This window comes from Equus caballus, chromosome 22 (assembly GCF_041296265.1).
Source record: "Equus caballus isolate H_3958 breed thoroughbred chromosome 22, TB-T2T, whole genome shotgun sequence".
NCBI lineage: Eukaryota > Metazoa > Chordata > Mammalia > Perissodactyla > Equidae > Equus > Equus caballus.
In genome coordinates, this window is record NC_091705.1 from 25,661,450 (window position 1) to 25,684,339 (window position 22,890).

At 49.6% G+C, this 22,890-nt stretch overlaps 1 protein-coding gene across 6 annotated transcripts in view; it reads left to right on the forward strand.

The window, feature by feature from the left end:
- The first annotated feature begins 1,392 nt into the window (after positions 1–1,392).
- The window catches only part of ZNF341 (zinc finger protein 341), a 58,334-nt gene continuing 36,836 nt past the window's right edge, over positions 1,393–22,890 (forward strand). Inside the window, exons 1-9 of one of the 6 annotated variants that reach the window (XM_023626377.2) lie at positions 1,393–1,673; positions 6,664–6,774; positions 8,321–8,517; positions 11,087–11,236; positions 14,177–14,428; positions 17,515–17,710; positions 19,060–19,150; positions 20,618–20,811; positions 22,286–22,476. In XM_023626377.2, coding sequence (XP_023482145.1) covers positions 1,643–1,673; positions 6,664–6,774; positions 8,321–8,517; positions 11,087–11,236; positions 14,177–14,428; positions 17,515–17,710; positions 19,060–19,150; positions 20,618–20,811; positions 22,286–22,476 — 1,413 coding nt within the window. In that variant the 5' untranslated portion in view covers positions 1,393–1,642. Of the gene's footprint in view, positions 1,674–2,064; positions 2,084–2,455; positions 2,572–5,280; positions 6,775–8,320; positions 8,518–11,086; positions 11,237–14,176; positions 14,429–17,514; positions 17,711–19,059; positions 19,151–20,617; positions 20,812–22,285; positions 22,477–22,890 lie in introns of those variants that run through there. The other 5 variants (XM_070247320.1, XM_070247317.1, XM_023626378.2 and 2 more) reach the window with 5 other exon arrangements.

Here is a 22,890-nt window from a genome sequence, read left to right on the forward strand (position 1 = left end):
CCTGGCCCTACTCCTGCCAGAGAGACAGTGGGAAGGGGGATTTGGGGCTTGAAGTGGGCCCTGGATCTCCAGGGTTCCCAGGAAAGGGGTCGGGGCATGGAGTCTGGGAGAAGGGTGAGTTCTCTGTGGGGGACATCTGTTCAGAGCTTGCAGTGCAGGAAAGGATACCAAGGGGAAGGGTATGGGGGGGGCAGGAGTGGTGTTCGGGGCAGGAGAGGGAGTTCACTGGTAGAAATGGGCCTTAAGGGAGTGTGTAGGCAGAGGGTCTTCAAGGCAACTTATCAGGAACAGAGGTTGGTAGTGTTCCACAAAGGCAGCAGAGCTTTGGATGAATAGTTTTTAATTTTAGGAGTTCATATATTTAGCGAATATAAGAAAATGAAAATTGTGATTACTGCTTTGGATGAGGCTAAAATAGTATTTAAGAAAAAACAAGGAGAACGTTTAGAGTCTGATCCACAGTAGTCAGACACGGCTATGCTCATGAGAGAGATCACCATGGATGGCACCTCCATGGTTCCCCTCTCCCCTCAACCCACTCCCCAACTCTTCCTTGTGGCCCAAGCGTACTTCTTCGAGGCCATGATCATACCTTGTAATTAAATATTTTTGAAGATTTAATGCCTGTCTGCTTCCCCCACCTCTAACTCCACCGAAAGGACCACTGTATTCCTGGAGCTATTATAGGACCTGATGCATAGTAAGTCCTCAGCGAGAGACTGGTGGAGCATAAATGAAGATGAGAAGAGTCTGTGTGTGACAGGGAATCCCAATGAGGGGCAGGAGGATCCCTAGGAGACCTGGATGGGCTTTCTATGAGGCTGGGCTGGGGATTGCTAAGGTAGGTATTGTTGGGGGGTGGGGGCGCGATGTGACAGAAATAGGGTCCTCAAGACTCAGGGATGGAGATCTGTGTGAAGAGGAAATGGAGGTCCCCCAGAAGGTCGAAATGAGGTGGTTATGTGACAGCCATGGGGGAACCTCTGAGATGATGAGGGATTAAGACTAGATAGAGATGGGGAGTCACATGAGGAGAGGTAGGTGGTTCCCAATGGGCAGAGATGGGGATCACTGTGGCAGGGAGAATGAGAAGGCTATGATCAGGGATGGGAATCAGTGTTGCACAGTTGGGGCAGGGGTCCTATGTCAGGTGGAGATGGGGGTCCTCGTGACAGAGTTGAGTGGTCTGTGTGAGATGGGAATGGGGATTGGTCTTCAAAGGGCGGGATATTGTAGGCAGTGGAAATACGTTCGTGTTGCAGAAGTCAGGGGTCTCACGTGCAGTGGGACGGGGGTCTCTGTCACAGAGGTGGGGGTCAGGTCAGGTGTGGCGGAAATGGGCGTGCAGATAAGTAGGTCGGGAGGTGCCAGGTGTGCCGCGGGGATGGGATCAGTGCGCAGAGTTGGGAGTTCAAGTGGAGCGGAGATGGGGGTCCACATGCGCCGGTGACGGGGTCATCAAGGCGGGGCTAGGGGAGATCCGGGATGCTGGGGGTCCCGCGAGCCATGGCTGGGTTTCCGGAACGGGGGGCTCGGCGGCGGCTCCCGGGCGCCCCCTGGCGGCCCCGACCCCGCCGCCGCCGCGGCTCCCACAATGCTCGCGTAGCCCCGCTTCGGCTCCCGCGGCGGCGGCGGCTCCAAGATGGCGCAGGCGATCTTCGAAGCCCTGGAGGGTGAGCGGCGGCGGAGCCGGGGGAGGCGGCTGTTCCGCGTTGCGCCCCCTCCCGCCGCGTCCTCGCAGCGCCGGGCCCAGGGCGCGCGGCGGCCGCGGGGCGGAGGGCCCCGGGCCGGAACAGCCGCGGGGCGGGAGGGGCCCGGGCGGGAACAGCCGCGGGAGCCGAGGCCCGGCGTAGGGGGCAACGGGACCGGAACAGCCGTGGAGATAAGATTCAGTGGCGGGGGGGGGAGCATCGGGGCCGGAACAGCCGTGGGAGCCGCGGCCCGGCGGGGGTGGGGGGCAACGGCGCGGGAACAGCAGGGAAGAGACGGCCCCGGGGGGATGCACCGGGACCGGAACAGCCGGGGAGGGATGGATCCGCGGGGCCCCGGACCTCCCTCGGCCCTGAACAGCTCCAGCCGCGAGGTCCTTGGCCCGGCGCGGGAGGGGTGTCCTGGATGGAACAGCCAGGGAGGGTGGGGTAGGCCAGGCCTGGAACAGCGGGGCGAGGGAGGCTGCACCGAGGGGACGATGTGCAGGGGCGCCTGCGGGGCCGGAGGGGCTTGGCGACGCAGCAGCCGAGCCAGGCGTCCGGACGCTGAAGAGCTTGTATTGAGTAACAACTATGTGCCTCGTGCTGTGACACAGTTTCTGAAATTCAGACCAGGAAAGGATAGGTGCCACCTGCGTGCAAGGCCAGGCGTTGGTGCTCACAGACCCAAACCAGCAAACACTAGTGGCCTACTGTGTGCACCATGCTGGGGTGCAGAGTTTCACAAACTCACACCAAGAAAGGATTGGTGCTAACGGTGTGCTTGGCCGGAATGCGGTGCTCCCAGACTCAAACCGACAAACCGTGGGTGTCACCTGATTGTCCGTGGTCTGCAAGATCTTAAGATGGGAGTGCTCCTCAGGTGCGGGGAATTGGCTTTGGAGAGAACAAGCACCAAGATCCTCCAGGTGCACCTGCTGGGCGTTGGGGAGGAAGCCTTAGCGACTTCAGGGCCCGTGGCAGGAAGTGGGGGTAACCCTCCACCCATCTGGAGAGATGCATTTTCATAACACTCGTTGAACCAGACATAGTCCCTGCCCCACAGTCTGGTGGGGGACAGATAGAAATTATAGAACATCCAATTATAGAAATTATAGAATTATGGAAAAGGTCAACAGTAAAAGAAGATAACGGCAGCTGGCATTCAGTGCTATGATAGATGATGGATGTGGAGGGGCAGGGTCAGTGGTGGTTCCTTCCCGGAAGCCAGTCCGATGGGGTGAGGCCTGCCTTCTCTTTAGGTTCTGTGAACTTCTCAGTGTTTGCATTTTTACTACAAGAATGTGTTCAGTATTGAGTGATGAAGAAATTAAAAGAAAAATCAGTTCCTGGGGTAGTGTGATGCGTGCTGGGCTAGAAGAAGGGCAGCAGAACTGTGGGGATCCAGCGGTGACCCAGGCAGTCTGGGAGAGAGAGGTCTTTTGGGATTCACAGAAGTTCATGTGGGTGTGCAGTTAGAGATGAGGCTTCTGAACTTTATCTTGCAATCAGTGTGGAGCTAAGAAAGGGTTTTCAGCAGGGGAGCAACACAATCTGATGTATGTTTTATAAAGTTCACCCTGGCTGCTCTGAGAACAGACTGGAGGGGGCCAGAGTGGCAGTGGGGATATGAGTGAAGCAGCCGTAGTTGTCCTGCTGAGAACTGATGGTGGCCTGGGCCAGGGGCACAGCTGTGGTGATGGAGAGGAAGTGGATCTGCGAGACATTTGGGAGGCAAAATAGGCTAGACTTGCTGAGGGACTGGAAGTGAGGGGTGGGAGGGCAGGTAGGTTGAGGGAAGAATCAAGGGGTGCCACAGGGGCTGTGGTTGGGTGCACCGTGATGCCCTATTCTTGCTGATAAGGGTTACCAGAAGAGGAACAAACAGGGGTGGCAGATGATACATCTAGTTTGAGTTCAGTTTTAGACTTTTTTTTAGGGCAGTTTTAGGTTCACAACAAAGTTGAGAGGAAAGTACAGAGATTTCTAAATACCCCCGACCCCACACATGCATAGCTTGCCCCATTAGCAGCATAACTCACCAGAATAGTACATTTGTTACCAAGGATGAACCTCCATTGACACATCATAATCAGCCAAAGTCCATAGTTTATCTTAGAGTTCACCTTTCATGCTTCATGTTAGTGGATTACATATAGTGTATGTATCCATTATTATAATATCATCACAGAGTGTTTTCACCATCCTAAAAATCCTGTGTGCTCTGCGTGTTCATCCCTCCCCTACAACCCCTGATTTTTTTTTGTCTCCAGAGTTTTGACAGTATTTTTTGAATTAGACTTTTATTTTGAAATAATTATTTTTTTCTGTAGATTCCCATGCAGTTGTAAGAAATAATACCGAGGGGCCTGCCTGGTGGTGCAGCAGTTAAGTAGGCATGTTCTGCCTCGGCAGCCTGGGGTTTGCCAGTTCAGATCCCGGGTGCGGACATGGCACCGCTTGACACGCCATGCTGTGGCAGGCATCCCACGTATAAAGTAGAGGAAGATGGGCATGGATGTTAGCTCAGGGCCAGTCTTCCTCAGCAAACAGAGGAGGATCGGCAGCAGATGTTAGCTCGGGGCTAATCTTCCTCAAAAAAAAACAAAAACAAAAAACAAAGGAAATCATACCGAGAGATCCTGTGTACTCTTTACCTAGTTTCCCCCAATGTAACATCTTGCAAAACTTTTGTATAATATCACAACCAGTCAGCATACAAAGGAGTTCCGTCACTGTAAGACATTGCCCTTTTATAGCCACACCCCGCCGCATACCCCCCATTTCTGATGCCTGGCAAACACTAATCTGTTCTCCATTTCTGAAATTTTGTCATTTCAAGAATATCATGTAAGGGACCAGCCTGGTGGCGTAGCAGTTAAGTTTGCATGCTCCACTTCAGTGGCCCAGGGTTCACTGATTCAGATCCCAGGCATGGACCTGTGCACCACTCGTTAAGCCATGCTGTGGCAGGCGTCCCACATATAAAATAGAGGAAGATGGGCACAGATGTTAGCTCAGGGCCAATCTTCCTCAGCAAAAAGGGGAGGATAGGCAGTGGATGTTAGCTCATGGCTGATCTTCAAAAAAGAATGTCATGTAAATGGAATCATATAGCATATATATAACCTTTGAGATTGGCTTTTTTCACTCATAATTCCCTGCAGATTCATGTATTGTTGTGTGTATCAATAATTTGTTCCTTTTTATTGCTGAATAGTAGTCCCTGGTGTGGATATAGCACAGTTCGTTTAACCATGTACCCATTGAACCCGTTCACCCATCTGAATTGTTTCTAGTTTTTTACTATTCTGAGTGAAACTGCTATGAACGTTTGTGTACAGATTTGCACACAAAAGCTAACATACTCCCAATTTTGCATAAAATGGTAGAAGATTTACTGAAGCAAATTCATAGGAGCATGAACCCCAGATCTGGAACTCTGGATACTGAGGAGAAGTAGACTGGGAGTAAATGAGGCTGCCTGGGGAGAGGAGAGCAAGTTCAGACAAAAGGAACCCTTCAAAACAGAAACTTTCAGGGGATGGACAGGAGAAGAGAGAGAGAGAGGCTGGGAAGGAGCCAGCAGAAAGGCGGGAGGAGACCCAGGAAGGGGGGGTCCTGGAGCCAGAGAAGGGAGTGTATCAGGAAGGAGTGTCAGATGCTGTCAGGAGGTCTTTGGTGATTTTGGTGGAATGGCGGGGGCTTAAGCCCCACTAGAGTGGGTGGAGGAGGGCAGAGGGGAGGGAGGATACACATCAGATGATCCTCATCGGACGTTTGATGTTGAAGAGAGAAGAGATGGGAACATGGGTTTGAGGGGGGGCATTATAGAGAGACCCGAGCATGTGTAGCTGCTGGCGGGAAGGAGAGGTTGCAGGTGGTGTGCGGAGAGGGGCCCGTCGGTGGACAGTGGTTTCTGAGGGAGCAGGAGAGGATGGAGGGAAGGGCTGGTCTCAGGAGAGACTCAACCTTCATTGTGCCAGGGGAAAGCAGTTAGAAGCTGGGGCAGGTATGGGCTAAATGCTGAGAGGTTGGAGGCAGAGCATTGGCTGTGGGGAGAGAGAGAAAAGAGGCACCCTCTGGGTTATTTGGGAGGGAGGCAGTGTGCCTGGGTGGCCACTCAGGCACGAGGAGATCTGTCCTCCAGCTAGTGACACGGCTGAACAGTGTACTGCGAACCTCGACAGTGACAACTCATTGGAAAACATGAAAGTACTCAGCTTCTCAAGAGTCCCCCGACCACAAATTCAGATTACATTGTTCATTGAGGAACAGAAAAGACAAACACCAGAAACATCAGAAAACAAGCAAAGCAAGGAAGGATGCCTGAGTGCAGATTTGTGGCATTTGTGAGGTGTACGTGGGGAAGACTCCTTAGCATGATTTCCAGAGGCCCTATGTCACTTAGGATTAGATTCAGCCACGAATAAGCGAGAAGCCCAACCTAGCAGTGGTCAAACAGGCTGGAAGTTTATTTCTCTCATGTGGGAGTCCAGAGGAAGACAGTCCAGAGCTAGGAGGGTGGCTGTGTTCTCCAAGGTTCTCCGAGGCCCAGGGTCTTTCCAGTTTTTTGTTCTGCAATCCTTAGGGTATGGCCCTTGTTCTCATGATCTGGGATGGTTGCTAAAGTTCCCACCGTCATATTCTTCTTCTAGGAAGCAGGATAAAGGATGGGACAAAGAAGGAGGTCATGTATTGGTGGCTTTTAAGAAAAATTCCCAGAAGCTGCTTTAGAACACCTTTACTTACATCCCATTGGCCAGAACTTAGACATTCCCTAGCTGCAGGAGCTGTGGGAAAGGTCATCTTTATTCTAGGGCCATGGTTTCAGCCCCAAATCCTGGGTTCTGTTGCAATGGAAGTAGGGGAGAATGTATACTGGGGCACAGCCAGCCATGGGTCTGGCTTGTGAGGGTGAAGTCAGACGGCGTGCTGGGCCCGTCTTCCAAGGAGGCTGCATTTCTTTCTTCAGGAATGGACAATCAGACCGTCCTGGCTGTCCAGTCGTTGTTGGATGGCCAAGGAGCAGTCCCTGATCCAACAGGCCAGAGCGTCAACGCACCCCCCGCTCTCCAGCCACTGGGTGAGTGTCTGCCCGGGTTCACCCGGGGGAAGGGTGAGTGGCTCCCCATGAAAAACAGGGGCTCACGAGGGGGTGTGGGAGTGAACTGCCCACTGAGGTCCCCAGGGTGCCCTCTGGTGTGTGAAGCCTCTCCCCTTCCTCCCAGCCTGGATCCTCAGGCTCAAGCCTTTCTCTACTTAGCTCCGAGGGCACTCTCAATCCCTTAGTGAATGTGAGGATCATGACACAGGGAATGGCTAGAAGCCCCAGTGCTTGGCAATGCTTGTACCTTTGACCTGAAGTCATTTCTCAACCTCCCTTCTATGGAAGGAACAGGCTGCGCATGACTCTCTCCAATTTACAGGCTAGACCCCTGAGACACAGAGGGCAAGGGACTTCTTTTACAGCCCTGTGTGAGTCCATGTGTTCATTTATTCATTCCACAAACATTTCTGAGCCCTTGGGAACTACACTGGGGACAGAGAGATACACACCTGGGTTTGAATCCTTGTTCCCTAGTTCCTGGCTCTGTGTCCTTGGGCAAGTGAGTTAACCTCTCTGTGCCTCAGGTTCCACATCTGTAAAATGGAGATAAAAGTCCTACCTCATAGGAGTCTTGTGAGGCTATTTGGGATTTGGTTTTAGCTGTTGTAAATAAAAAATGCAAGTTTCTTGTGGTTTGTATAAGATTGAAGTTTCTCTCTCTGCTGCATGAAGTCCTGATCAGATCTGAGGTGGTTATATATGTGAGACTCAGACCCTTTCTTTCTTGTGGCTGTATTGCCCTCAACATGCAACCCAGGATGTCTGTTCCAGCCTCCCACTTTCATTTCTACTCTCCAGGTGACATGAAGGGAAGTAAGAAGGAAGTGGGAGTCATACCCCTTCCTTTTAAGAGCAAGTTGCATTAGACAGTGTACTACAGCTCTTGTCCTATTGGTCAGAATTCAGTCACATGACGTGTCTAGCTGCAAAGAAGACTGGGAAATATAGTCTTTAACTAGACAGCTGTGTTTCCCACTAGAATTTGTATTACTGTCTAAGAAGTAAGAGTGAAGTGTGATATGAGAGGCATGCCCCGAGGAAGGAACTGTGGCCACTGCTTTAGGAAGGCTTCCTGGAGGAGGTGATGTCTGAGTTGAGCCTTGCAGGATGAGTCATTCTGAGAGAGGCAGCTTGGCAGGGGTAATTGGGGACACAAAGGCACAGAGGGATGTGATCACGTGGCTCATTTGGGGACTGATGAGTAAATTCAGGCAGGATAAAGATCCTGAATTTCTCAATTTTGACACAAACCCACTTTATTATTTCCTGATTTCTAATTTTTTCACACCTGGATGCACATGGCTGGATACTCCTGCAAGTGCCTGTATGGTTTTGAAAGCTCCTCGGAAGCACAAAGTCCACGCTTGACACACGCACCCTGAGTCACGGAATGCTTTTAGATTTGCTGTTCTGTGGTCCAGACACAGGTCTCCTCCCATTTCTCACTGTGATGCCACCTCCTTTGTTCTGGCTTTTTCTTGTTATTCCCCTCTCTCTGCCACTCTGCGCCTGTGACCCCTAGATGATGAAGATGTCTTCCTCTGCGGGAAGTGTAAGAAGCAGTTCAACTCACTGCCGGCGTTTATGACCCACAAGCGGGAACAGTGCCAGGGGAATGCCCCACCGCTGGCCACGGTCTCCCTGGCCACCAACAGCATCTACACGCCTTCGGCAGCACCCACGGCAGTCCAGCAGGCCCCGCCTCCTGCCAATCGCCAGGTATTCATTCAATGGTTTGTTTATTCGTCTATTCAGCAAGGCTTTTTTTGAGCACCCATGGTGTGTCAGGCACCAGGGGTACAGCGATGGACAAACAGACCAAGTCACTGCCTTCGTGGAGTTGGGTGAGGTAGATAGGGTGAGTACCCCAAAAATGTATTGAGATATGCTTTTTTTGGGCTAAGTGCAGACAGAGAGGGGATGCCAAGACAGGGGTGGGAGGTCTTGCTATTTTATATATGGTGCTTGCAGAAAGCCTCTGTGATGAGGTGACCTTTGAGCAGAGACCTAAGGAGGTTAGGGAATGGGTCTCGCCGCCAGTTTTCAGAAGAGTATTGTAGTAGGAGGAGGGATGAGCAAGTGCAAAGGCCCTCAGGCAAGAGTGTGCTAGGTTTATTCCAGGTAGAGCAAAGAGGTGAGAGTGGCTGGAGCTGAGAGAGGAGGAGGAAAGTGGGAGATGATAAGGTCAGAGAGGCAACAAGTGGATCCTGGCAGATTGTATGGGCCTCATGCGCTTTTAGCTCTGAGTGAGCTGGGAGCCACTGGAGGGTTTTGAGAAGAAGGGTATAGTCTGATTTACGCTTTAACTAGGTCACTCTGGCTGCTGTACTGAGAATAGATTTTGAAGGCAGTCAGGAGAGAAAGCCAGGATATGCACTAGGGGGCTGTGTACAGATCCAGGCAGCGTGCGGTGGAGGTGGAGGTGGAGAGAAGGGAGGAGATTTGGGAAATATTATGAAGATGGAGCTGACAGGTTTGTGGATGGATTGGATGTGTGGTGTGCGATCAAGAGTCAAGGGTGACTCCACAGTTGGAGTTGCCATTAACCAAAGTAGGCAAAATGGTGAGGAGAAGATTTGGGGGGGATGTCCAGAGTTTAGCTGGATACATTGGATTTAAGATGCCTATTGGACGTTAAGTGGAGGTGGTGAAGATGCAGACGGATACACAAGTCTAGAAGTTAGGGAAGGGAGCCAGGCTGGAGGTATTTGGAGAGGCTTCCAGAGTCCTCATTCTGGAACACAGTTCGGGAGGAAAGGCACCATGGGTGGGGGGCTCTTAGAAGGCTTAAAGAATCCTCATAAAGGAGGTTGGACATGTCTCAGGATGCCAGGTCAAGGAGTTTGACTTCCCCTTGTCTCCTTATTCCTTTAAAACATTATCTCCATCCACTGTGTGGACGTAATTCCTGCCATCAAAATAAATGCATTCACCCCTAACCCATAGGATGTGTAGACTGAAACTTTTCAAGTTGTCACAGACATCTTCTAACACAGGACATAGTCATTTTTTCTCACTCCTTGATTATGAGTTTTGTTAGCAGAAAATATTCCCTCTCCTTTTTTTTTTAATAAAAGGAGAGAGAGATAAATTCCTCCAGTCCCGGGCAAGGAAATAACTTTAGAACACAAGTGGTCGGTTATGGGCAAACACAGATCCCCCTGCCTCAGTGACTTGGGTGGACATGGATATGATGTCTCATTTTTCATCTCTGCCTAATGCATACGACATTGTAAAAATACATGTGAGCCAGGACCTATGCTGCCTTTCCTGGCCGTGATGTGGGGCATTTCCCCAACCTGCCTGGGCTGTCCTTGCCTGATTGAGGGCAAAGACATCCTGTTTGAACAAGACTCTAGGTTCGGGGACCCAGTCGCTGCTGTTCCCAAAGGTCCCACAGAGGCAGGTGACCTGGAAAGATGCCAGGGGCCTGCCAGTAAGGAAAAGCAAGAAACACAAAATGAAACACCCTTTACGTCCCCTGAGGGTACAGCCATGGCACCTTTGACACTCTCATGAGGTCTACATTTCATCCTCACTATTACCCTGGGGGCATATTATTATTTTTATTATTAATTGGTACATTTGCAAGTAATACATGTTTCCCTTCTCCTTTTTAAAAGAATGTTACAAATCAAGGCCCCTTTGACACTATTCCTCTCTCCTTCCACCAGGTAGCTACTGATGGATGTCCTTCTCAACCTTTTAAGATACTTTCACATACTTATTTAAGTACCCACAGGAATTATATAGCAGTATTGTTTTAGGTTTTTAAAAATAAAAATACATAATGTACATGTTATTTTATAATTTGATTTTTCATGCCTTTTTCATACCTTTTACCTGCTGTATAGTGTTCTATCCACAACCATATTGTATTTTTTAATCCATTCCCCTATTGATGGCTATCAAGGTTATTTCCAGTTTATCACTATTGGAAACAAGGCTGTGCAGAATACTCTTGTTGGTGGATTCCCTGTGGACATGTGTGAGTGTTTCTAAGATAGATGCTGGGAACTATTATTGCTGAGTCACAGGGTATACGCCTTACAGGGAGGTGTGACTTATTCCCCTCATTTGATGGATGAAGAAATGGAGGCTCAGAGAAGTGGAGTGACTTGCCCAGGGGTTCACACAGCAGGGAGCAAAAGAGGTAGAAGTGGAATCCAGGTCTGTGGGATTGCAGATGTAGATTTTTTGCATCCTGTCCTCTGCTTCCTTCCAGAGCCTCACGCATGTGTTCTCTCTCTCTGCCTCTGTCTCTGTCTCCCCCCGCTTCCTGGTCCAGATCTCCACATATATCACAGTGCCCCCGTCCCCGCTGATCCAGACCCTGGTGCAGGGGAATATCTTGGTGAGCGATGATGTGCTCATGTCTGCCATGTCGGCCTTCACATCCCTGGACCAGCCCATGCCCCAGGGCCCCCCACCAGTGCAGGTAAGGAGGGGGCTGGCTTCTCACAGGGTCTTGATGCCAAGCCTGCATGTTAACTCCTGCAGATTCAGAATCTTGTAGAAAGAAGCTCTCCTCATGCCGAGGGGACTCCCAGCCTCCCCTTGGCCAGCCCTGCTGTGGGTGGGAAAGCTGCCACAGGCAGGTGGGGGACCCAGAACTTGACTTTGGGGTTTTGCAGCCACAGTCCAGCTATTTTTACTCTTAAGAAAAGTATTTCATGTCCATTAGAAAATACGCAGAAGAAAAGTAAGAAAAAAAGTTTAATTATTAATAATCTGGAAACTAAAGAGACATGGCAACTGACCACAGTGTGCAATTCTATCTTTTTGGTTTTTTTACTGTGGACTTACCCTGAGCTAACATCTGTTGCCAGTCTTCCTCTTTTTGTATGTGAGCTGCCACCACAGCACAGCCACTGACAGACGAGTGGTGTAGATCCACGCCCGGGAATTGAACCCAGGCCACTGAAGTGGAGTGTGCCAAACTTAACCACTAGGCCACTGGGGCTGGCCCTACAATGTGAAATTCTTGGTTGTATCCTGGATTGGGGGAAAAAAACCTATAAAGGCATTATTGGGACAGTTGGGGGAATTAGAAGATGGAGGTATTGGAATATTTTAATCTTTTTATTTATTTTTTTTTGAGGAAGATTATCCCTGAGCTAACATCTGCTGCCAATCCTCCTCTTTTTGCTGAGGAAGCCTGGCCCTGAGCTAACATCCGTGCTCATCTTCCTCCACTTTATATGTGGAACGCCTACCACAGCATGGCTTGCCAAGTGGTGCCATGTCCACACCTGGGATCCGAACCGGCAAACCCCAGGCTGCAGAAGCAGAACATACGAACTTAACCGCTGCACTACCAGGCTGGCCCCTGAATATTTTAGACAATAGTGTTGTATCAGTATTCAATTTCCTAAGTGTGATCATGGTATGTGGTTTTGCAGGGCAATATCCTTGTTCTTAGGAGTTGCCCCTGAACACAGTATTGAGGAACAGAGTGTCATGATGTTTGGAAATAACTCTCAAGTGGCTTGACAAAACACATATATATGTGTGTATATGTACACACACACCGCAGATGTGGCAAAATGGTAACAACTGCTGAATTATATGAAGTATAAATAAAGAGTGTTCAGTGTTTTCCTTTTTGCAGTCTTTCTCTAGGTTTGAAGTATTTCAGAATAGAAGTTGGGAAATCAATCACCCATACTCCCTTCACCCGAAGAAAACACTACCAAAATGGTAGTGTCTGGTTTTCCTAATCTTTGAGTGCAAATAGAGGTGGAAACAGCTTTTTATATTAATATACTTATAATGCATCTATAGAAATGGGTCATGTTATAGGCACTGGAAGTTGCTTTTCTTGCTTTGCCTTTTGTTTAATGTTATTATTTATGCGTACAATTCTTCGTCAGTGTTTTCCAAAATGTTCCTTGGAACGCTGGCTCCTTGGGATTTTCCAATACAAACAGGCTTTCTGGTCAAACCAGCCCACAGTGGAGGCATTCTGCCTCTTCCAGTGCTCTGTCCCTGGGCTTTTTCTGCAGTAAAGAAATATTTTTGATTTTGTCATCCTAGTTTTCCCTAAACATATTTGACTGTGGAACCCAAGAAACAGCAATTTAAGAGGAGCGTGCTATATGAAATACTGATCAGCATCATCATTTTAACAATCGCAGAGGATTCCATAGTGTGCATGGACCATCCTCTATTTAGCCAGGCTTCTATGGATGGACGTGTAGGTTGTTGCCATTTTTTGCTGTTATAAAAACTACTGGAATAACTATCCGTGTATGGGTATCTTTGCCCACTTGCTTGATTATTTTTGTAGAGTAAGTTTCTAGAAGTTACTGGCTGTGTTTCAGGGGGTCTACAGCTGCCAACACATTTGGTGATTCTCTAGAAAGACTCCCAGGACTCAGGATGGTTCTACTCATGGCTGTGGTTTATTACAACAAAAGGATGCACAGCAGGATCAGCAAGGGAAAAAGGCGCATCAGCCAGAGTCTAGAGGAATCCAGGTGCAGGTTTCCAAAGTTCTCCTCCTGGGGGAAGCGGGGAGAGGCTGCGCAAAACACATGTCTTCCTCCAGCAGTGAAGAACAGCAACAAGTGCACAGCGTTTCTGCCCAGGGAAGCACACCTAAGACTCCAAGGCCCAGGCTTTTGTTGGGGATTGATCATGTAGGTGTCCAGCCACAACGACCAAAATTCCAGACTCCCAGATGGGAAGGAGGCATTCACCATAAGTCACGTTGTTTGTACAGACAGTCGAGGGGACCTGGTACAGTATGGTCACTGCCCCAGGTGAGCAAAGCAGCCTTATTGTCATAGGGAACCTTCCACAAGGAGGGTTCTCAGACAGAGCCAGTCCTACAAGCAGGCCATTCTAAAGAAGCAGCAGGCCTTCTGTATGAACTCCTTCCTGCACAGGCCAGGCCATTTTTGCAGACTTTTTTTTTTTTGTCAGATTTCTTTTTTTTTAAATTATTTTTTCTTTTTCTCCCCAAAGCCCCCCGGTACATAGTTGTATATTTTTAGTTGTGGGTCCTTCTAGTTGTGGCATGTGGGATGTCGCCTCAGCATGGCTTGATGAGCAGTGCCATGTCCATGCCCAGGATTCCAATGGGTGAAATCCTGGGCCGCTGAAGCGGAGCGCACAAACTTAACCACTCGGCCACGGGGCCGGCCCCATTTTGCCGACTTTCATGGGGAAAAGTGGTAGCAACAACAGGCTTATGCCTCTCTGAATTCTCCTGTACCTTTGCTTCCATGTCCACTCTTAGCCCCATCCTCTAAGCTACCCTGTGAGTGCCTGTTCCCACCACATGGCTGGCTAAGACAAATGTCCTTCCTCACTGATAAACAAGACAGCTGGTATCACGAGGCTATGACGCTTTAATTTTCTCTTCTGATTTCAGAGCAGCCTGAACATGCATTCTGCGCCCAGCTACCTCACCCAGCCTCCACCGCCTCCTCCACCCCCTCCGCCACTGCCGCCACCCCCACCCCCCCAACCCCCACCACCCCCACCCCAGAGCCTGGGCCCCCCCGGGCGTCCCAACCCTGGCGGGAATGGTGTGGTGGAGGTGTACAGTGCCACGGCGCCCCTGGCTGGGAGTGGAACGGTGGAGATCCAGGCACTGGGAATGCAGCCCTACCCGCCCCTGGAGGTGAGCAGAGGCCGGGGATTGGGGTAGTGGGGGAGAAGCTGGCCTTGGTCATCAGGGATAACTCAACCTTTCCTGAGCACCAACTATGTGCCGGATACTGTGCCAGAGATACCATGGGGGACAAAATGAGATCATGGAGTGTACCACATCGTGGGGGAGAAGGGCTCCAGTCAAGCCATTAGAAATGTAATATACATGAATGTATAACACAAACCAGGAGAAGGTGGTGGGAAGTAGAGGTCGTTGCAGAAATACAAGCTGCCCTCAGGGAGTGCTCAGAACAGTCAGAGAATACTTGCCTTTTAGTGAGAGAACTCCGAAAGATTATCTATGTCAATGTCTCTTATATTTTTTAACAAGCTAGGTATATTGGCTAGCTCTGGCTGTGTAAGATATATGCACAAAATCTCAGAGGTGTATAACAAAAAGTGTTTATTGTTCTCACATCTGCGGTGGCCAGCTTGGCAGCTCTGCTCATCCTGGCTGGGCTCTCCTACGTGTCTGGAGATGGCTGGCCGTTGGCTGCTCTAGGATGGCCTGGGGTGGGACGAGTGGGCTGACTCAGCTCTGCCCCACGCTTCTCTCATCTTCAGCAGGTTAGCCAGGCCTGTCCTCACAGCAGTGGTGGAGGTGCAGTAATGCGAGCAGAAATGCTCAAGGCCTGTTCAGGCTTAGGCTTGTAAGTGACGCATGTCGCTTCTGTTGGTCAAAGCATTTCACAAGGCCAGCTTAGATTTAAGGAGTAGGGAAGTAGATGCCACTTCTTGATGGGGAAAGCTGCCAAGTCACACTGCCAAGGGCATGAGTAAGAGGAGAGGTATAGAATTGAGGCCATTATGCAATTGGATGGACCGAATAGGATGGACAGAATGTACCATCTTAATTCCCTGGTGAGGAGCTCTGAGCTACAAGCAGTCTACTCTCATGGCGCTAAGAGTTCATAGAACTTCCCAGACACCAGTGCTAGGGGGTATGCTTGTGACAGAAGAGCCTGCCTGCACTTGAGGTCATGTTAACCCTGACTCACCCTCAAATCTGGCCATACAGATGGCCCATGTCAGGTAGATGGCCCATGTCAGGTAGCATCTATATGTAAGGGGAGACAGACCAGTGGGAAAATCCCATCACCAGCTGCGTGATGTTATGAGAGCCTGTGAGGGGATTTGCCTCGGCCTGGGAGAATAAAGCAAGTTTCTCTAAAGACTTTGTTGAATTAAAAAAAAATTAAGTCAACGAGATGCTGAGAAGACAATGGTGACCTGGTAGGCGGAGGGGGCCCACACACGGGAGCTGCCATTGTTTATTTTCCATATGGAGGAGGGTGCTCTTGGAGGGCAGAGCCTGAGTCATCTTTGACTTCGCATCCTTAGCACCTAGCAGAGTACTTGCCCTGCAAGATACCTATAGCAGGTATCTGAGATAGGCCCCTCTGACCTCAGTTTCCTCACCTCTAAAATGGGAACCCGCCAACAGCACTGATGAGGCTAATGAGAGCTAACCCAGTGCCAGTCACATAATTGCTCAGTAATGACTTGAATGATGAGTGAATTCATTCATGTGACAAATATTTATTGAGTGCTGTATCAGTCAGGAAAATAGAGACCACTCTAGGTATTTCTGGCAGAGGGATTTAATACAGGAGGTTAGGGGCTTATGAAGTGATGGCAGGGCTAGGGGAGCAAAAGGCAGGGCTAGCAGGCGCCCCTGGTTTTCAGGCTCACTGTCGGAGCTCGGCCTGGAGAGCCAGGACACTACTGCCGCGCCCAGAGGTGAGGAAATTGTAGGCTCCTGTTGCTGATATCTGGCTGCCCTGCTGTCCTCAGGGCTGGGGTTCAGGAGGGGCATGTAGAGTTCAGCCAGCCCCTCCAAACTCATGACTGCAAACCCGTCTGTCTCCCACCGTGGCTGCTGGAGGAGAGTAGCTTCTGCGTCCCTTCTGCCTTCCGGATCTCATGCAGATGCTTGTCACAGGCAGACTCTTTCTGTGTTCAGAACCATGCTGGCATGGGGGTCTTGGAACGTGGTTCCAAGCTTCCCACCCTTGCATTTCAGAGAGAGCGTGGGAGGGTGTAGGAATGGTGCCAAGGATAAGATCTGGTGGAAGCACCTACTGCTGGCGTATCAGATGCGCAACATGTGTGTAATTGAACTCACTCATTCAACAAATATTTACTGAGTACCCAACACTGGGTGCCAAGCATTGCTTTAGGCCTCCGGATAGGGCAGTAAACAAAACCAGGACGGAAGTTTCTGCCTTCGTGGAACTAGGCAGATAATAGACATCGTAAGAAAGTAAATAGAAAATTTATTAGATAATGGCAAGTCTAAGGAGAAAAATAAAGCACAGGAGGATAGGCAGTGAAATTTTGCATAGGCTAGGCTGGGAAGACCAATGAATGATGAATAGGCCGATGAATAAATGAAATCTTCACCATGCCCCAGTGTCACGATGTAAGCTTAGCGTCAGCTGAGTTTGAGTGGCTCAGAATTCATTCGGTCGTTTCTTGTGGCTTCAGTCTCAGTTCTCAGCTGAGGGATGCCTGCTGGTGTGGCTTCAGGCGGGGTCAGTTAAGAAGTGGAGTCACTGGTGAGGGCACAGACCCTTCTGACTTCCTGGTTCTCCTGTGCTAACAAACAACGACCAACAGCAGTAATAATGGCAATAACGATAGCTGTTGTTTGTTGAGTGCTTGCTCTGTGCCAGGCACTGTTCTAAGCTCTCTACGTGTTAACTTACTTAATCCTCACAACGACCCAGTGAGAGGGTCACGATGCTTGGCCACATTTTACAGATGAGGAACCTGAGGCAGAAGTTCAAAGGCTTGACAAGGTCACTTAGGCACTAAGTGACGGTCAGGATTTGAACCCAGGCAGCCTGGCTCCAAAGCTGCTCTAGCCTGCTGACCGTGTAAAGTTCCAAGGACTCTCGGTGTGCATGGGGTGACTGAGCCAGGCGGGGGTGTTGGGATGGTGGTGTCGGTGGGGAGCGGCTGACATTAGCCAGGGCCACTGTGAGGGTCCCCCTGCCTGGGGCAGCTCTCCCCCTCCCTTCCCAGGGCTTCTCTCTGACTGTGCTGTCCTCCTAGGTGCCGAGCCAGTGTGTGGAAGCTCCAGTATACCCCACCCCTCCGGTGTACAGCCCCGGCAAACAGGGATTCAAACCGAAAGGACCAAACCCTGCTGCCCCCATGACCAGTGCCACTGGGGGCACAGTGGCCACCTTTGACTCCCCGCCAACGCTGAAGACCCGACGGGCCAAAGGAGCCAGTGGACTCCCGGAAGGTGGGCCCACACCTGCCATGGGCACCTTTTCCTTGACATCAGCGTATCCAGAGGCTGTTTTGTTCTGGTCTTCCCTTTTATGATGCTTAGGATTAAGTTTGGTTGCATGTAATGGAAAATCCAAAATAAGAGTGACTTCAAAATGATAGAATTTTGTTCTTCTGTGCAAAATAAGGCCAGAGGCAGACAGTCTGGAGATTGCGTGCCTATATGGTCACCAGACACCCACATTTCTTCTGTCTTTCTGTTCTGCCATCCCTAGAGCATGGCTTCTGTTAGCAGAGTACCTCATTGTATAAAATGGCTGCTGAAGCTGCAGTCATTAATTTCATATTCCAGGCAGTAAGAAGGATAAAAGGACTGTCTCCCAGCTTTTAGAAATTCTGTATACTTTTACTTACCTCTCATTGGTCAAAACTTAGTCATATCATCATATCTAGCTGCAAAGGAAGCTGAGAAATGTCTCTTTTAATCAGGAATAGAGATAGTCCCATCATGTAGAAGATTTGTGAAGAAAGAAGGGACGAGTGGATATTAGGCAGGCAAGCAGCAATGTCTGCCACACCTTTTGGAGATGCTAAGTATGGGGGTGAGGGCAGTGTCAGAAAGTGGTGGTAGTGGGGGGGGGGGGGCAGAGAAATGGAGAATTTTTCAGGGGCTTTCCAGTCAACCTTCCTTCCTTTCACAAGTGTGTGTTGAGCGTCTGTGTGCCAAGCTTGGTGTCAGACACTGAGGGTCCAGCATCTTGGTCCACGATTTCCCTACCCTTAATTACTCACAGCTTAATGGGAGAGACAGACAGGGAATCAATAAATGCTTACAGGTTACTCTAGGGAGGAGACTAACTATGATTGAGAATACTGAGGAGAGGCTGGAACATGATGTTCCCTATCCGTCTGGGGATGAGAAGAAAACAGCCTGTTGATGTCTGAGGGACAGGCATTCCAGGCAAGGGGGAACAGCAGGTTCAGAGGCCCTGAAGTGGGACCACGTTTGAGATCTTTCAAGGTTAGCAAGTTCCACTGCAGCTGGGTGGGGAGAATGGTGAGGCTGGCAGGAAACAGAGCCCTATAGGCCATAGCAGGGAGGCTGGATTGATCCCAGGGCAGAGGGGAGTATTCGAGGGGTTTGCTCTGGTCTCCCAGCTGGAGCATGTCCTGGGTTTTCCCCCGCTGGGCACTGTGAGAGGCTCCCCTGTGCTTCCTCCCCCCACCTGGCCATCGCTGTAGACACCCCAGGGGCTGTGCTGTCTGTCCAAGGTTCAGGGGGTGGAGTGGCTGGAGGCTGCCCTCGGCGCCCTCACTGGTACCCCAGCCTCACCATCCCCCTCCTCCCACTTTGTGTCTCAGCTGCAGGGAAGCCAAAGGCTCAGAAACTCAAGTGCTCCTACTGTGACAAGTCATTCACCAAAAACTTTGACCTGCAACAGCACATTCGAAGGTACCCAGGCGTGGTGGGGCAGGTGGCCCTGGGCAGCCCTTGCTGGGGGACCATCCAGAGTGGAAGCAAGGCTCCCTTCTTAGCCTCCTGGCCGGAGTGGTCACCCTATGGGCCTCAGGTTTCCCATCCGGGAAGTGGAGGGGTGGACCTGTCCAGTTTCTTGCAGAGTGGGTTACATTGGTACATGAGATGGTTTTAGGTGGTTTGTGGCTGTGGTGTTGAAAAGTTCTGAAAGACAGAGTGAGAACATTATTCTCTTCAGTTTCTTTCAGTCCTTGGAGAGTCAGAGAGAAAGCCTCATTTTGGTGCTAGTCTGTCTTAACACCTCTCACGTGTGTGCTCATCTTTTTTGAGAAAGAGAGAGAGAGAGCAAGAAAGCTTCAGATTCTAACCGCAGCAGACAGCAGCTTTTCTCTAGACCGGGGTTTCTCAGCCTTGGCTCTGTTGACGTTTCAGGTCACATTATTCCCTTCTGCGGGGGCTGACCTCTGCCTGGTAGAACGTTAGCAGCATCCCTGACCTCTAGCTATGGCATGCCAGTAGCACCCTCATCCCTCAGCTGTGACAACCAAAAATGTCTCCAGACATTGCCAAATGTCCCCTAGAGGGCAAAATCGATCTCAGTTGAGAACCTTTGGTCTACACTAATGCTGTCAAATGGAACTTTCTGCAAAGATGGAAATGCCCCAAATGGCGTTGTCCAGTAGGGTAGTCATTAATCATATATGGTTACTGAGCACGTGAAATGTGGCTAGCCTGATTGAGAAACTGAGTTTTTAATTTTATTTTATTTTAGTGAATTTAGACTTAAATAGTTCATGTGGCCTGTGTCTACCTTATTAGACAGTACAGCTCTAGATCTTTTTCTTTTTTAAGATTTTTACAATTTTTCCTTTTTCTCCCCAAAGCCCCCCAGTACATAGTTGTGTATTTTTAGTTGTGGGTCCTAGCTCTAGATCTTAATACTATTGTTTTATAAATTATTGTGTTTTTTGGTTGCTTTGTATTTATGACAAGTGATTTTCCGTATGTAATAACAATAAGAAGCTTCATTTTAAAATATTTTAAGTTTCAAAACATAGAATTGACTTGAAGGAAAATATTAAATAATGGTACAAGTTACTGTGCTGCCACAGCTAAGATGTTTTTTCCCTCAAATAACAGAAATCCCTATTTAAATGGGCTCAAACAATTAGGAAATGTTTCATCTCACAGTGTGAGGTGGCCGTAGATAAGGTTAGCTCCAGGGCTGGTTGATTCAGCAGCTTATTAATGTCACCAAGGGCACAGGGTCTTTTTCTCTCTGGCCCGCCTGCCTCAGCAAGACGGCTTGTCCTTATGGTGTCAGAATGGTGGCCAGCAGCATCTGGATGCTCTGTCTGGGACTTCCTGGTGGCCATGAGCTCCTAGGCTAAGGCCACGTCTCCGATCCTACACCAGGGTGCTGACAAGCCTTGTTTCCCACAGCCACACTGGTGAGAAGCCCTTCCAGTGCATTGCATGTGGCCGTGCCTTTGCCCAGAAGTCTAACGTCAAGAAACATATGCAGACCCACAAGGTGTGGCCTCCGGGGCGCAGTGGTGGCACCGTCTCTCGCAACTCTGTGACTGTACAGGTCATGGCCCTGAACCCCAGCAGGCAGGAGGACGAGGAAAGCACAGGTGGGTAAAAGTAGAACACGTCACTATCTCCACACCTCTTCTCTGCAGGTTCCCAGGTTTTCTTGCTAACCATGTGATCTTGGGCAATTTCCTTGACCTCTCTGGGCTTCAGTTTACTTTATCTATAAAATGGGGCATAAGATGAAAGGAGAAATGACAAACATACAATAAGCGTGACATTACTCTAATACTATACCCATGACAGACGTTGGTAATCAATCACCTCTCTTTTTTGCTGAGCTTGGATCTCACCTCAAAATCTATTTCCAGTATATCACTCTAGGCACTCGTTGTCAGTTGATCAGAAAAACCTATTTGGCTCTGTGGGCAGATGGTCTCCAAAGCCCTTTGTAATTTGTAGGATTGTCATCTGAGCCATCGCTTGCCCCTGAGCTAATGATCCTGTCCCTGATACTGGTTTAAGTCCTCTCCCGCTTGAGGGTTGAGGACCTCTAGGTCTAGAGCCGTGCTGTCCAACAAAGATATAATATGAGCAACATATACAATTTCAAATTTTCTAATAGCTACATGAAAAGAGTAAAAAAAAGAGTGAAACTGATATTAATCAAATATTTCACCCAATATATTAATATTGTAATTTTAACGCAATATGAAGAAATTATTGAGATTTTTTACATTCTTTTTTTATGCTAAGTTTCTGAAATCCAGGTTGTCTTGATAGTTATAGTACATCTGGATTTGCACTGGCCATATTTCAAGTTCTTGGTCACCACATGTGGCTTGTGGCCACTGTATTGGACAGTGGAGGGCTGGGCCTTCCTGGGGGGCCCCATGGGTGAGAAATGCCTGTCACACACCAGCTAATGAAGGGGATATTTTGCTGCACAACCGACGTCTGGCCTCTTTTATACTAGTTCCTGTTGGAACCAGTCCTCTCGTGTGTTTAGCCATTCTGTGTGTGCCCTCTGAGTTCTTGTGAGTTCCTTGGAGAAGGATCCATTTCTTCCATTTCTTTCGAAACTCCTGCAGTGTATAGCACAAGGCTTCAACCATTTAGCAAATATTTATGGAGGCCTACTGTGTGCCAGGCCCCTGTCCTCAGGGCGTGTGAGGGGAGAACAACTAAACAAATGATTGTAATTAGAACAACGAGCTGGGGAGGCATGATGGGTACAGCTAGGACCAGTGTTCAGGATTTTTTAACAACTGTGGAAAGATCTAGAGTGTCCGAGGGGAAGGTCAGGGAGGGGAGACTTGAGGCAATAGCTATTCATCAGTTGGAGTGTAAGTATTTCCGTGTTTTAGCGCCTGGAATGGCTGAATCAGTGCACCCCAGCTGAACGTGAGTGCGGTATCTTGAGTACAGTGTCCAACACCAAGCACGTGCCAGGTGGGGGGCAGACGCAGTAGAGCCCGCAGAAGGTGCTCTGAATCCTTCCTGAATGGCATGGCTCTCTGTCCTGACTCTTCCTCTGTCCTTCTCACTGACTTTCCTCCCTGACTTTCTCCACAGGGTTGGGCCAGCCCCTGTCGAGCGCCCCGCAGCCCCAGGCCTTGCCCACGGTAGATGAGGATGAGGGGGCCAAGCTGGAGGCCAAGCAGGTGGTCCTCATCGATAGCTCCTACCTGTGCCAGTTCTGCCCAAGCAAGTTCAGCACCTACTTCCAGCTCAAGTCCCACATGACCCAGCATAAGAACGAGCAGGTAGGTGAGGGGCGAGCAGTGAGGGGGCCACAACTACCCTCGTCAGGAGCCTTGGCTGCTCCTGGGGTCTTAAACACAGCCTAGAAAGGACAGGAGCGGGCTTCAGTTGCTCTGAGCTACCATCTAACCACCTGTGATGGGCCAACCTTCCCCCTTTATTCTGCCTGGGTGGGGCAAGCTTACTGGGCCATTATGGTGCTAGCCTGGGGGAGGAAGCCCACCTCTCAAGGCTCGTATAATGAAGGAATCAGACACAGGAAAAAATTCTTAATAGCCTGTGAAGATCTGATGTCGAAAAACCTACCTATGGGGATTTAGGACTACAGTCTTTTTTTTAATTGAGGCATAATTCACATACCATAAAATTCACCCTTTTTAAATTGTACATCTCAGTGGTTTTACTCGTAAGGTTGT